This window comes from Pleurodeles waltl, chromosome 2_2 (genome assembly GCF_031143425.1).
Source record: "Pleurodeles waltl isolate 20211129_DDA chromosome 2_2, aPleWal1.hap1.20221129, whole genome shotgun sequence".
Lineage (NCBI taxonomy): Eukaryota > Metazoa > Chordata > Amphibia > Caudata > Salamandridae > Pleurodeles > Pleurodeles waltl.
In genome coordinates this window covers 460,454,312-460,469,341 of record NC_090439.1, presented here as the reverse complement: position 1 = coordinate 460,469,341, position 15,030 = coordinate 460,454,312, and the positions used below count along the sequence as shown (strand labels likewise).

The 15,030-nt window shown below is 45.1% G+C and overlaps 1 protein-coding gene across 2 annotated transcripts in view; it reads left to right on the top strand.

Moving 5' to 3' along the window:
• CEP192 (centrosomal protein 192) overlaps positions 1-15,030 on the top strand; it is a 1,702,116-nt gene that overhangs the window by 302,820 nt on the left and 1,384,266 nt on the right. For both annotated transcript variants that reach the window (XM_069219927.1, XM_069219928.1), the window contains one exon: positions 5,814-5,963. In XM_069219927.1, coding sequence (XP_069076028.1) covers positions 5,814-5,963 — 150 coding nt within the window. The remainder of the gene's footprint in view (positions 1-5,813; positions 5,964-15,030) is intronic.

The following is a 15,030-nucleotide window of genomic DNA, read 5'->3' as shown; positions in this document are numbered from 1 at the left end:
GTCAAGGCAGGCTCTGCTTTCGAGCACTTGAAGGATTTTTTTGATAACTGACAGGTCCTTAAGCCTTGTGCCACCCCCTCCCCACCCTGTTTGCAATTCGTCTCTTTTGTGGCTACGGAATGACCCTTCACTTCATCCATTCCTGGCCAGTCACTGTGCTGCATATGCTGGCCAGCCTTTGTGTGGCTGAGGATGTGTGATCCACCTACCTTGTTGATCAGGTAGCCAGCGATCTGGACAGTCATCCTATGATCGGATGACTGAGTATCATTTGCTCCTTCTTTGCAATTAAGTTATGACTCCTTTGGCCAAGAAAGTCATAGAGAGGATTTCTGTGCCAGAAGTAGGCTGTGGTTGCGATTCCTGCTACTTTCTGGTCCCCAGAAGCGGCAAGTATATCCACTCTGTCCTAGACCTTCGGTCCCTCATTCTCTACCTCAAGAAGAAGTTCAAGATGCTCACATTGGCACACAGTTTATCTGTAGCAACACAAAAGGATGATGGACGGAGTGCTGAACAAGATCTGGGTTAAATCCATCGTTCTTTTGCTCACCATGCCACCCCAGTTTGGACCCAGCCATATGCAAATCAGTCTTGACCCTGTTCCTCATGGGAACAGTCCAGCCCGAACTGCCAGGCCAGGTCCTCCCTGGACCGGAAACAAGCATCCTGGGATCGGTTTCAAGGCTGATTTGCATATGGCTGGGTCCAAACTGGAACAGCATAGATAGCAAAAAAACGATGGACTTAGGCCCAGATCTCTGTACTGGGGATGAATGTTTGACATTGTTCAGCATTCCGTCCATCACTTGTTCTTTTTTACACAGTTTATCTGCCCTGGACCCAGAAGACTTTGTTAGTGTTGGACTTGCTGAACTCTTATTTCCATATCCCTGTCCTGCCTGTCCACAGACCTTACGTGAGGTTCACGGTAGGCCTCAAGCACTTTTAGTTCACTTTGCTCCCCTTTGGCCTTACCAGCACCTCTCCGGTGTTCACCGGTCATGGTGGTGGTTGTGACTCCTCTATGAAGATTAGGGGTTTGTCTTCTATCTCAACGACTAACTTTTGAAGGCGGCTCACTACAGGCTGTCGTCACCCACCTCCCTGCTATAGGGTACCTCCTGCATTCACTGGGGTTCACTATGAACGTGCTGAAATCATACCTGACTCCCTCTCAGACTCTCCCTTCCATTGTAACTGTTATGGACACAGTGCCGTTTTGGACTTGTCCTCATTTAGGCTATACCAATATTTCAGCCTCTCTCCTGGATTTCAGTGAGAATGCCTGAGGCTGCTTGGTCTTTTGGCTTACTGCATCATGCTTGTGTATTATACCAGATTCTATATGCGGGCTCTGCAGTGGGACCTGAAGTACCAGTGCATGCAGAATCGGGGGAATCTCTCAGACAACGTTCAGTTCTGAGGGAACTAGCAAGATCTGCAGTGGTGCTTAATGAGCTGTGATATGTCAGAGGCAGATCTCTCTCTTCCTTCCCCAGTCAGATTTGACAGTAGTGACAGATGTCACTCCTGGGATGGTACGGCCATCTGGAGATCAGAGGAAGCTGGTCTCTGGAAGAAACAGGACTACATCTCAACATGCTCATCCTCTGTATGATCTGGTTGGCATTTAAAACCTGTCTTCCCTCTATCAAGGGAAAGATGGTGCAGGTGTTAAAGGATAACACCATCGCCATGTGGTAATGCAACAAGCAGGGCAGGGTAGGATCTTGGACCCTTTGTCAAGAGGCTCTGTGTCTCTGGAGAAGGCTGGAACAGCAGGGCAAATATCTGGTGGCTCAACATCTGTCGGATCTCTGAAATCCAGAGTGGACGAACTCCGCTGACCTGCCTAGTTGACCACAAAATGGCATCTCCATCCTGAGGTGGCACAAGGTCTCTTTCAACAGTAGACAGTGTAATTATATGAGTTTTGACCACTGACTTCACGTTGCACTTAGCCTAGCACTACACTGTCACATTAGTGACCAACAGCTTTATTCTGCTTATTGACGATCGTAGCATTAGACACTGCCATGTTAAAAGCTGCGAGTAATTTTCCACGTTGTACAGTGTGCTCTGTCTTGTTTTCGTGTATTTTTTCCCACCAAGGTCATAGGCTGATAAAAATATACTCAGACGGCAGGGCACAGACTTGTTTTGGATTATCACCTTGGGGTTGTGGCCACGTCCCGACGTGTTATTTTCAAAGCAGGCCTAAAGCAATCAGCATTTCTTGAATAATAAACTTCTGCAGGGAGAGGGAGTTTCTAGAATCATCCTCTCGTTTGTTCAAAGTATAAGAGGCCGAGACCACATGGACCGGGGACAGAGTGTTTGCAGGTCTCAGGCACATCCAGGACACTGGAGTGTGCCATTTTTCATGTGAGGATAATTGATCTCTCTCTCCTCAATCAATTCTGGGATCTGGTGATTTGATGCTGATTAGGAGAGAGATGGAGTGATTCCCTTGACTCATGGTGATGCATACTTTATAATTCATTATTTGCTTTGCATTATAACATAGATACATATATTTGCTGTGTATATTGCAGTGGAGAATCATTTGTACATTATTGCTGTGACCATTTTTAAACGTGTGCTTTCAACATGCTAATCTCCTTTGAGGAACCTTGCTTAGTGAAATAATAGTCTTCTTTGGACTAAGAAGTGCATTCCAGAAATTGTCAGTGCATGAGTGTTTCAGCTCAGTCATTAGTGAAGCAAAACAGGAGAGCCTTGTTTAGACCTGTTAGCCCACTCATAGAGTGCACAATGTCAGCAGTTTCGCGCTTTGGAGTTTCCAAGGCGGCAATCACTCAGACGCTTTTAAGCTTGAGTGGAACTCAGTCCTCATTGTCCACCTTTCCGCCCATACTACTTCTGCCCAGAGTTTTCAAGAAGGTCAAAAACGACTGGGCCCAAGTAATCCTTGTGGCTCCACAATGGGCATGGAGAGTTTGGTATTCCGAGCTGCTGATCATGTCTCCGCAGACTGCCCCATCGGGAAGATCTTCTGTCACAGCCCCAGGGGTGGGTTCTGCACCCAGACCTGTCCACTCTACACCTTCTTGCCTGGAGATTGAGTGGCATCAGTTGACAGCCTTTGACTCTTCTCCTGAAGTCTGAAACATAATCTTTGGCATGGAGGCATCTCTCCATCAAAAAGGTATGTGTCTGTCATTGGAAGAAATTTGTGACATGGTGCACAAACAAGTCTGTTGTGACCCCCCTTTTGGCCCCCTCTCTCTGAGGTACTGTTGTTCATCCTTTCCCTGACCCAGTAGGTCTCTGCTGTGGGCACTCTGAAAGGATTTGTCTATCTCTGCTTTTTTGAGGGTTTCTGATCAGACGTCTTTATGTCCCCTATTGTACATAGGTTCCTTAAAGGCCATACATATCTTTTTTTTTTTTTTCTCCTTCCCCATTCATTTTGCTCAATTGGGATCTGAATTTGGTTTCAACCTTTCTGATTAGCACTCCTTTAGAGCCTCTTCACAATTGTCCTCTGTTGAAAACAGCCTTCCTTGTGTCCATTACATCTGCTCGCAGAGTGAGTGAGATGCAGGCATTGTCATCTAAGCCACCCCATCTTTGTCTATCCTGACAAAGTGGTGCTTCACTCTAGGGCCTCTCTTCGGCCAAAAGTGGCTACGCTCTTTTATGTAGGTCAATCATTCACCTTGTCTACTTTTTACACACCCACATCCTTCTAAGGAAGAGGAGACTCCACCTCCTGAAAACGTTGGTGTTCTACCTTGATAGTACCAAAAAAAGAGTTGCAGGTGGATGATCAATTCTTTGTAGGGTATGTGGGTGTGAAGAAAGGTCGGGCAGTGCAGAAGCAGACCAGCTCCAGATGGATTGTACTCTGCATTAATATCTGCTACGTACTGCTCAGAATGCTCTTTCTACTAGAGCTAAAGCTGTGAATACTGCAGTAGCATGTAGAGTTCCAGTCCTTGACATCTGTCAGGCGATTGCGTGGACATCTCTGCACGCGCATACCAAACACTACTGCCTGGAGAGTCTGGTCCGAAGGGACAGGTACTTTGACCATTCAGTCCTGCAGGACTTGTGTATGATCTTGGTTCGCAAACCCATCTTCGGGATGGTATTGCTTGGGTATCTATTCAAAGGTAAGTAATCTGCAGCTAGAGCCTCTTTCAGATGGACAAGTTACTTGCCTTGGGTAATGCCTTATCTGGTAGAGACAATATCTAGCTGCAGAATCATTACCAACCCACACATCCTTCCCGCCCTGCGAACTAATTTCTAGGGGCAGGGACTCCCCTTTCAGGGCCTTAGTTTTGACTCACCAGTAGTCTGTTTCCTCATGGCTCTGTGCTTCGGGCATGGAAAGTCGTAAAAAGAAACTGATGTCAGCAAACCTGGGTGGTGCCTATATAAGACCTGAGACGTCCTATCCCGTGTGGAGAATTCCCACGACTGATGCAGAGACGATCAGGGCCACTTAACAGTGTGCAGGGGTACTGCTCACGAAAATCTTCTGGATCCAGTCTGATGCCTAGGGAGAATTCAAAGGTTAGGAATCTGCAGCTAGATATTGTCTCTACCAGCTAAAGCTTTACTAAAGGTAAGTAACTTGTCGGTTAAGTTAGAACACTACTCCCAACTATTTCACCCTCCACATACATTGTGGTGATTTGGGGGTTTTAGTTAAAAAAAAAATATGAACTCCCCCCTTAAATTGAGTTAATTTTCATGGAATGTATTTATATTTTTCATTGGACTAAAGTTGTGCTGAAGTTGTTTCCATGAAGAATTGTTTGTCCCTTAAGTAACTTGATTGAATTGATAAGTCTGTGCTTCATTTTGCTAGAAAATGAATCAATATAATTTTGTTCAAATTGTGATAGTTACTGTTAAGAGCGGATTCATTTTGCCTTTACAACTTATCATAAGGTACACATTTTTGCTCAGATTTTGGGTCACTTAAACTCTTCCAGGATGCTAGTATTCCAACTTGGCTGCAGATTGCCTCTGAAGGATATATCCATACTCAAGAGTTGTTTAGTTACTGAATCAAGCTAATTACGAAGATTCAGGGCACTGTCTTTGTAGTGCAGTGTCTCCTTAAACTGACAGAGTTGGGAAAAAAAAGAACACAACTCAGTCTGCACTTCATCGCTCTTAAAATGGGCAGCACACAATTTTTGCAGGAAGGTTCACTGTTTAATCCATGACGAATGTAAGCCTTTTCTGCCTCATTCAGATTCCTGCATCTCTTTGATCCCGCGTGTAAGCCTCACTTCACCTATGGGATCTTAGTTAGAATGCTTAACTTTCCTATTGCATCAGGTATTCTGCCAGTCCATTGCTTTGGTACATGATGCCTTTGCGATTGGTCTGTTTCTGTGGCATTAGTGTTCAAAACACTGGCCATGAGTGGAGATTGATGTGTGGGTTGCTTAATATCTGTGAAGAGTACTTGTGGGTCACCCACTGTACTCCATCTCCCATAGACCTATTACACCCCTAACCCCCCGTCCCAACCGCTGTTCATTTGCTATTAATTATACATTTGCCCTTTCTCCATAAATAGTGTCATAAGATGGTGCCTTTTGGCAAGCCTAAATCATGTTCTTGTCTGTCGCTTGGAACAGGTTTGAAGGGATTTGACTAGCCTTCAGCCCAGTCGTCCAGTCCAGTAATTCTTTAGTTGCCAGTGTGAATGCAGTTTCATTAAATCAAATATTTTAGCATAGAGTCTATAGAGTATTAATAAAGAGGAGTCCATATGAAGCTTTTTTTGTGTGCAGAGTTCACTAACCTATGTTATTTTTCAGGTGCCAATCCTCATCAAAGTGTTGTTTATCAAAATGAAAAAGGGAAATGGGTAACGGACCTTGCTTATTACACGCCGTTTGAAAAAGAAAATGCAAATGAAGTCTCAACTGTTAATGTGAATTTAAGTGATGCCGACTTCAAACCTGCTTGTAAGTCATGATTTTAAGACTGTTTAAAAACACCTGTCATTAATTGTTGTACTTCATTAGTATATGCTTTTTGTTATGCTGTCAGCATTTGGACAGAGCCTTCTACTGTCTGTAGTGAGTGTGGTTCATAGTGATTTCTTTATCCGGATCCCCTTTGGGTACGGTTGTGGGATTGTCAACATTCAGTTTGGTGTGTTGGCTATAGTTATTATTTAATTACCTTGTTCAGTAATGTGTTGTGTTGGTTAATATGAAAGTAAAAGTTGATCCTGCTTATGTAAGCAAAGCAAAGAAATGAGTGTCCAAAGACTGCAGTGTAGGATTGTCCATAGCCCAACCCCCACCCCCGCCACCTCCTCCCTACCCCACCTGGTGTCTTGCCTGGTATGTTTTAAGTGAACATTTACCTGAATGGTTGTAAGGTGTATGCTAAGGTGACTGCATTTTGCCAACCGTATGCATTTGGAACCTTAATGTTTGTATGGGAGTGTTGGGTGGTCTGCTAGAAAAAGACACACTTAAAATGAAACTATAGTATCTGATAGAGACTTCTAGCTGCAGATTCCTTACCTTAGAATTCCCTGGTGCCAGCTTCGAATTTGGAATTTTTCTGCTAAGCAGTACCCAGCGCGCGCCATCGGGTGGTGTCGTTCGGATCCGCGTGCGTCGTCCGGATCATCGTGGCGTCGTCAGCGTCATTGGAGCAGTCTGTGAAATAGACGCCACCTCTGCGCGTGTATGTCAGTTCTTTTCCTTCCGCGCCAGTTAAGCGCAGATCTGGAAAGAGCTACCCTTTTTCTTCGCCGTTTGTCAAGGTTTTTTGCCTTGATTGTTTGAACATGTCTTATAGAAAGACTGGATTCAAACCGTGTTGTGCATGTCATCGCACCAGGTAGGTCACGGATCCACACAGAGTGTGACTCTGGTGTTTGGAAAAGGATCACGACTAGACTTCATGTTCCGACTGTTGGGCCATGGCTCCGAAGGCCTTGAGGGAGAGATCCCTCAAACTTCCTGCGGCCCGACAGCCGTCTTCGGTCGGCTTGACTCCGAGGAGGTCACGGTCCCGCAGTAGGAGGTGGTCGCGGCACTGCTTCCGGAATATCAAGTCCTCTTTCTCGCATTCAAGGTCATCTGATCATTCAAGTATGAGGCACAAGAAGAAGTAGTCCAAACGGACTTCGACTTCGCCACGCCTGTCAGCTGACGAGGCATCTGGGGAACGTCGATGTTCTGAGCGCGGTTCCACGGAGCTGTCGCCAGGGCAGACTTCGCGTCTTGCCCCTTTTCCGGGGACCGGTGCGCCCCCTTGTAGGAAAATGCCTCTCATGGCATGATTACCGCCTAACCTTTTGCCCTTTGTTGATGCTAGTTATGATTGAAAGTGTGCTTGGACCCTGCTAACCAGGCCCCAGCACACAGATAAGTCCCTTGTAAATGGAACCTCTGGTACCAAGGTCCCTGTGGCCAGGGAAGGTCTCTAAGGGCTACAGCATGTATTATGCCACCCTGGGGACCCCTCACTCAGCACATGCACACTGCCTCACAGCTTGTGTGCTGGTGGGGGAGAAAATGACTAAGTCGACATGGCACTCCCATCAGGGTGTCATGCCCACATCCCACTGCCTGTGGCATAGGTAAGTCACCCTTCTAACAGGCCTTACAGCCCTACGTCAGGGTGCACTATACCACAGGTGGTGAGGGCATAATTGCATGAGCAATATGCCCCTACCATGTCTAAGCCAAATCTTAGACATTGTAAGTGCAGGGTAGCCATAAAGAGTATATGGTCTGGGAGTTTGTCAAACACAAACACCAGAGTTCCATAATGGCTACACTGAATTCTGGGAAGTTTGGTATCAAACTTCTCAGCACAATAAATCCACACTGATGCCAGTGTGGGATTTATTGAAAAATGCACACAGAGGGCATCTTAGAGATGCCCCCTGTATACCAGTCCGACTCCTAGTGTTAGGCTGACCAGTTCCTGCCACAACCAGATGGGTTTCTGGCCACATGGGGTGAGTGCCTTTGTTACTCTGTGGCCAGGAACAAAGCCTGCGCTGGGTGGAGATGCTTCTCACCTCCCCCTGCAGGAACAGTAACACCTGGCGGTAAAACCTCAGGGAGGTGGCTCAAGGAGGGTGTAACCACCCTCCAGGACAGAAGCCATTGGCTTCTGTCCCCCCAGACCTAAACACCCCCCTAAATTGAGTATTTAGGGGTGACCCTGAATTCAGGAAATCAGATTCCTGCATCCTGAAGAAAGGACTGCTGACCTGAAAGCCCTGCAGAGACGGAGTCATCTGACTTGGCCCCGGCCCTACCATCCTGTCTTCAGACTCAAAGAAACTGCACAGCGATGCATCCAGCGGGACCAGCAATCTCTCAGGACTCAGAGGCCTGACCTGTGCCTAAAGGACCAAGAACCTCCAGAGGGCAGCTGCTCTGTCGAGAAACAACAAAGAAACCAACTTTAAAGAGACTCCAACTTCCTGCCAGAAGCGTGAGTCTTCACACTCTGCACCCGACGCCCCCGGCTCGAGTTCAGTACAACTAACACCGCAGAGAGGACCCCCAGGTGACTTCAAAGATGTGGACACCCTGAGTGGACGTCACTGCACCCCCACAGCGACACCTGCATAGAGGATCCAGAGGCTAACCCTGACTGCGACTGCCTGGTAACTAAGGAACCCGACGTTTGGACCAAGCACTGCAACTGCAGCCCCCAGGACCGAGAGGAACCACCTCCTAGTGCAGGAGTGACCAGCAGGAGGCCCTCATCCTAGCCCAGTCGGTGGCTGGCTCGAGAAGCCCCCCCCCCTGTGCCCTGCCTGCATTGCCAGAGTGACCCCTGCCCGATTTCTCCCCCCCCCCCTCACTACGGTGCTGAGGGTTTGGGGTTGCCGTAAACACCCAATGGTGGGCTGCCCATGCCCAGGAGACTGAACTTGTAAGAGCTTTACTTACCTGAGAAACTAACCAATACTTGCCTCCTCCAGGAACTGTTGATTTTTGCACTGTCCACTTTTAAAATAGCATATTGCCGTTTTGCCAAAACTGTGAATACTACTGTTTTAATTCAAAGTTCCATACTTAACTGTGTGAAGTACCTTACAATTTATGTACTTACCTAAATTCTGAATCTTGTGGTTCTAAAATAAAGAAAATTATATCTTTCTAAATAAAAATCTACAATATCTCATTCTGGCACCAAAATATGAATGGATAAGCACACGTAAAGAGAAATAGTAATTGTTCATTAATGTTTTATAATCTTAAGACATTGCAAAATGATAGTTTTTGCACAATAAGTATTGAATTACCTTTGCTCAGAGTTTATAGTAATATTGTGTTACTTTCATAAAAAAACATCATTGGCAGAGGCAGTCAGTCTTGCCAATGTGAGAACTATTGGCTTTGTGAGTCTTCTAGCTGTGTTCTATAGCATTGCTGCTGCTGTGAGAGCCGCAGTCTTACTTTAAAGCGGCATGGTTGTTATGTGTGAAACTTGCATGCATAAAAGGCATTCAAGGAAAAAAAAATCTTTAATTATCTTACTTCAGAGCTGAAGTTCACCATGTTGGCCCTGCATGAAGACAGAAACAAAAAGGCTGAGTAGAGCACAGTGCCTTCTTCTGTAGCATCTCGAAACCTGTTGGCTTGATTTTGGGATTTTATTTTTCTGTGGTAACAGGATATACAACAAAGGGTTGTGGGGTTGGTGGGGTGGGCAGGGGAAGCAACAGGTGTGGAAAGGCTATTCAACAAGGCAGGAGGAAGTAGGGGCTGGACCAGCAACAGTGCACAATGGAGTAGGCAATAAGGAGTGCAAGTAAAAGGAAAAAAGTACACCTGAAAGCAGCTAGCAGCGGTAGGACACTTGGTAAAGGAAAGCAGTACTTGGGCCATGCTCCTTGATAGCATAGATCTTAAGAAGAGGAAGTAAAGCCAGCAGTGGCTGACCTGTGAGAAGTAAGGAAAAGAGATTAACTATGTGGAAAAGAAAATCTCTCGCAAGTGACTGTGCTGTCTCAGGTAGGACATAAACTGTGTGTGGGGGGGGGGGGTGGGCAGTGTTGACGGGTACTAGAGAGGAGGCAAGGTGTCAGAGCTGACGGTTCCCATTCCAACATACCAAAGGACATAAAACTTCCAATGGTACCCGTTAACATTAAAGGGTACTAGAGTGAAAGCAGGCGAGAGTTAAAGAACGGTGAGGAATGTGTCCTACCTGAGGTGGGTGGAACAGCCTTTACCATTCCAAACTAATATTTTTTTAAGTAATGTTATTTAAATAAAAGAAAAAAACATTTTGGGTTTCAGGATGGGTAGATGTAAAGGGATGTAAGGATTTTCAGTTCACGGCTGGACGTAGGTAGAAGAAGGTAAGGCTCTTTTTTTTAATGTTTTGGAATGGGTAGTAGTAAAGGGAGGTGAGGGTGATTCTTAGGGCTAGGAGTGGGTAGAGGTAAAGAAAGAGAATGCTGATTTTTACAGTTCTGGTTGATAGAGGTAAAGATGAAGCATAAACCTTTTGAAATCACCACTTTGTTTTATTTTTTTTAAATGGGCCTTCATTGCAGTGAGCTTTAACAATTCACACGTGTTAACTTTCACAGTATTCTAAGCAGACAGTAATGCAGATGACGTAAAACATTTCCAAAATTGTGTGATTCACGGCAGGGGGGTGCATAGGTTGTACACACCGGTTGGAGCAGACAGGGGCTGCCACCCAACCAATCCCATGGAGCCTGTAGTCATACTCGCCGCTCCCCCATCAGGGTGGGTCTCAGATCAGTCTTGTCTACTAGTACCACAGTTAGTGCATCCCAGCCAGTCATCTGTGTCTTGCCTGGCCTGCCAATGTAGATGCCACGAGGCATCGTCCTCAACTCCTGCCCAGTGCTTTACATCTCTCTTTTCCATGACCCCATTCCTCGTTATGTAGGAGATGTCCAGTGCATGACTTTCGCTTGACAAGCTAGCACAGTGTATGAGACTGGTTCCTGCTTTGTCTGTCGTTGGGCAAGGCATCCAGCACAGTAGACATGTCTTAGATGTATTAATATGCTGTCTGCTGTGTGAGACTTGTACATATGTCCAGATGCGGTGAAGCTTCTCGCAATGCTGTTATATGGTAAAATCTTTCTTGTTCTGCCCCATATTTAAAGCACTGGTGAGACAACGCTGCACACATCTTTACGTATGTGTGATGTACATAATTGAATTGCTGTAACTTTAGCCCCATTTTCTTCAAGACCTGCTGGATAGGTCTCAGGATTTTATCCCAATCTGTGTCCGTTGGCACGATTTGTAAATTCAGACTCCACTGTTCCATCTGGTCAAGCAGTGCCGGACTCACCGCTGTGTAGGTCAGGAATAGTCCCATCTGGATATCAGACGCACAGAGGTTCTCAAGCGAAAATGGTCCCGTCCAAGAGCAGCTGACCCAGAGCCGTCACCAAGGTATGTTGATACTGAGTGAAGCATGCCTTGAGCCAAGTCCTGAAGAAAGCCGTCAGGTACCACAGTAATAAACCTGGCAAATATACTGGTCTACCACATTGCCAACACTGGTAGAGGGTCCAGCCATGCCGGGCTACCCAAAGCACTTGATGCTTTTAGTAACACCCAAGCCCCCCAGTCAATCCTCTGAGAAAAACTTTGCTTGTTCCCCTGGGTCAGATGTAACTAGCATCAGGCAGGGCCTCTAGAGCCATCCATGTCATCAGCTATTGTAGATGGCTCACCAAATAATACAGCTCAAAATCAACCACAGTAATGTAATACAATGCAATAAACAGGTTTGCTGCATTATATATGTTAATGATCACCCATATTCAACCCTAAAACCATGGGGAAAAACCTCATGATAAAAAATAACCCCAGAAAGAAATAATACAAGACTAAGGTGGCCTATCAATGTGCTGTTTTTTGGTGCAGAAACAGCAAATGTTTGGCTTTGCTGCACCCTCTTCCAGCTATTGACTTAATAGGGAGTAATGCAGAGACCCAGTAATATATAATTATTTCCCTAGATTCTGGGAAGAAGACTGCAAACATTGACCATCAGAGCAAGGCGGTAAGTGTCTGCGACAGGGTTTTGGTTGTTGATCATTGGAGGGGGGTAGTGAGGGTTTAGCTTGTCGAAGTAGACCATTGTCAGCCCCTCCGTTATTTTGATGCACTGGTCACACAAGATCCGGGCTGTTCTGCTTCTGGCAACCTCTGCAGCTTGGAAAACGAGTGGGAATCTCCATGGCCAGAGTCCAGGTCCCTAGTCTATGGTTCTGAAAGTTTCAGGACTAAAGACTTGTTGAATAGAAGGTGGTTGAATTTCACCCAGAGTTACTGCTCGTAATGAGGGCCTGATTGTCAACCATGAAGACCAGCTAGTAAGTTAAGAAACTCATGCATATTATTAAACTTGCACTTTTAATATTCTGACTTTCTGCTAAAGGAATGAATTCAATTTGCAATGGTATGCACTTCATATTCTTATTCTGTCCAATTTATGTTTTGTGCATAGTCTTGTTTTTTGCTTAGCGTTTTGATAAATGTATTCTCTGAATGGTCATAAATAATAGAAAATACAACATTGTTCGACAAATTGAGTTAGATCTCTTTTGCAACAAAAATAGATGTGCATTGTATTGATTAAAGAATTGCAACAATATTAATTTCACAATAAATTATTCATTCATTATTCTTTCATTCATGAATGTGCACACTTTGGCATTAATCTTAACGTGAACTAAGTAAAAGCAATAGATGTGCATGTGATATATACATGAGTAGACTCTAAGGCTTCCAACAACCACAACGATTTTTCATAATAAGTTTTTCCAAAGGAGACGTTCTTGTTGATAGATTCGTCAGGAAAGAGTCACTCACAGTAAGTTTTGACAGAGAATGTGCAAAGTCATTGCTGCTCTATTACATCACCTTCGTTTATACAGTGAGCGAGTCAGCCAGGGCAGGATCCCATGTACTTGGACTTATTGGCACCAAACTGCTTCCAAGCAGGATCTGGCATCAACCTCTCCCCTTGCTGATTCACTTGACAGTCTTCCTCCTTTCTCACCATACAGCAACAGGTTCCTTTATCTTGTGTTTCGTAATAGGGATGGTTCTGATCTTTCTCCTACCAGGATGATCGGCACCTACCTCTACCTCTGCCTAATTAGTGTTTACTCCACCCCCTTCACTCCCTTTTGTGCAGTAGAGTGCTGGTCAGCAGAGCCGTATGGTTAGCCACTGAGTTATTTGGAGTGTCCTTTTGCCTTCTAGGCTAGAGACAAAGTCCTAGCTGTGTGACCAGCTATCTTGGCTGGTCTTTATTGGTCTTATTTGGTCACGCTGTTGGTTGTCTCAGACAGCATGTTGTGACATTGAGTTACAGGAGGTAGTGCCATAAACTGTGCCATCTATAAACAGCAACGCTCCTTCAAGGTTTCATTCTTCAAAATTTTTATAACCGTAATTGATTGTTAATTAGTTCAGTCACAATCAAAAATGTATACAGAACATGTAAATAAAATATTATAAGGAAACCTTTTCATCAACAATAATATTTAGCAATAGAGTTAAAAATAATATACAAAAGGATCCAAGTAGCAATGGTGCTTTGTGAACTTGGGTGATCACAAGGTGCAAAGTGAAAAAATGATGAAAAGGTGAGCTTTACAAAAGCTGGTAATTATAAGGTTAGGTATTTAGAATTTTAAGTTGCAAGGAGCAACTCTACTATTCACTTACCAGCTCCTGATTGAACAGTTTTATTATAAGCAGTGGTTGTCGCTTTACTATTGACATCGTTTCGTCCCTTAGAACAATTTGTGGGTCATCAGGGCAAGAAACAATTGTATAGAGCAAGGCTGAATCCCAATTCACTTGTTATATGAGTCGTTGTTAGATCCTCAATTCCTGACGTTACGTTCCCCTACTATGCTTTTTGCTGTTCCGACTCTAGCTGAGAACATCTCCTCCATAAGACATGGCTGTGATGCTCTCCTCCACCTTGTATTGCTTGTGTTAATATCACCACATTAAATGTTAAACATTGTTATCCTACAGCTTCTTCAACCATGTACAGAAAATTGGCACCCTATTAATAAATGAGTTCCACACATGCCACCTAAGCACCAGCAACGCCCACACCACATGCCATAGCAAACCCGCACATAAGCATCCACTTGAATGCATGCTTCTCAACACATGATCACTCTACAAATACACAACCAAAATATTGGACCTTCTGAGCAGCGATACACTGAAAGTTCTCATTCCAGACCTGGCTCAACCTCATCTGCTCACGACATCGCTGCAGCAATGCCAGTGGGCTGCAAGATTGCTCGACCGTTCCTCCTTTATAAGCCAGCAAGTGGCTTCTCTATCATCTACAAGTAATCCATCAAAAGCGCATATTTCACAGAGAACGCCACCTCATTCACCTGCACTTCAAGCTGCAAATCTCCAAATGCTTCACCCTGAATGGAACCTTTGCCTACTGAACACCCGGACCACAACACTCCTTTACCAGTCTAATCACCAACTTTGTTGTTCCGATCACCATCAACTCCAGTACCTACTTTCTCCTCTGTTACCTCAACTTTCACCTGCAAGACTGAAACAACCCTTACTCCACAACACTCCTTGAAAGCTTGAGCAACACCAGACTCTCCTAGCTCGTCACTGAACCAACTCACACTGCAGGGTACACACTGGATCCCATTTTCACCACAAGCAACAGCATCAAATACAACTCCACTGCACGTCTCACATGGACCAACCTCTCCATCATCCACTTTCAAATCAACACACCAAGTCAACACCCCTACCAGGTACAGTATTCCAAGCCGCAGCTGGCGACAATCACAGAAGCAAACTAGCTCGGCGCCTTCAGCCTCATAACCTACATTGACAAGGACATCAGCAACTGGATCAAGAACTGCATGGACTCCAACACTCAGGGGCATACACGCAGGTAAGGACACGATTGCAGACCTACTTAGAAGACCTCAAGGATGAAACACGCTAACAACTGCCTAAAAGTACTGTCCTG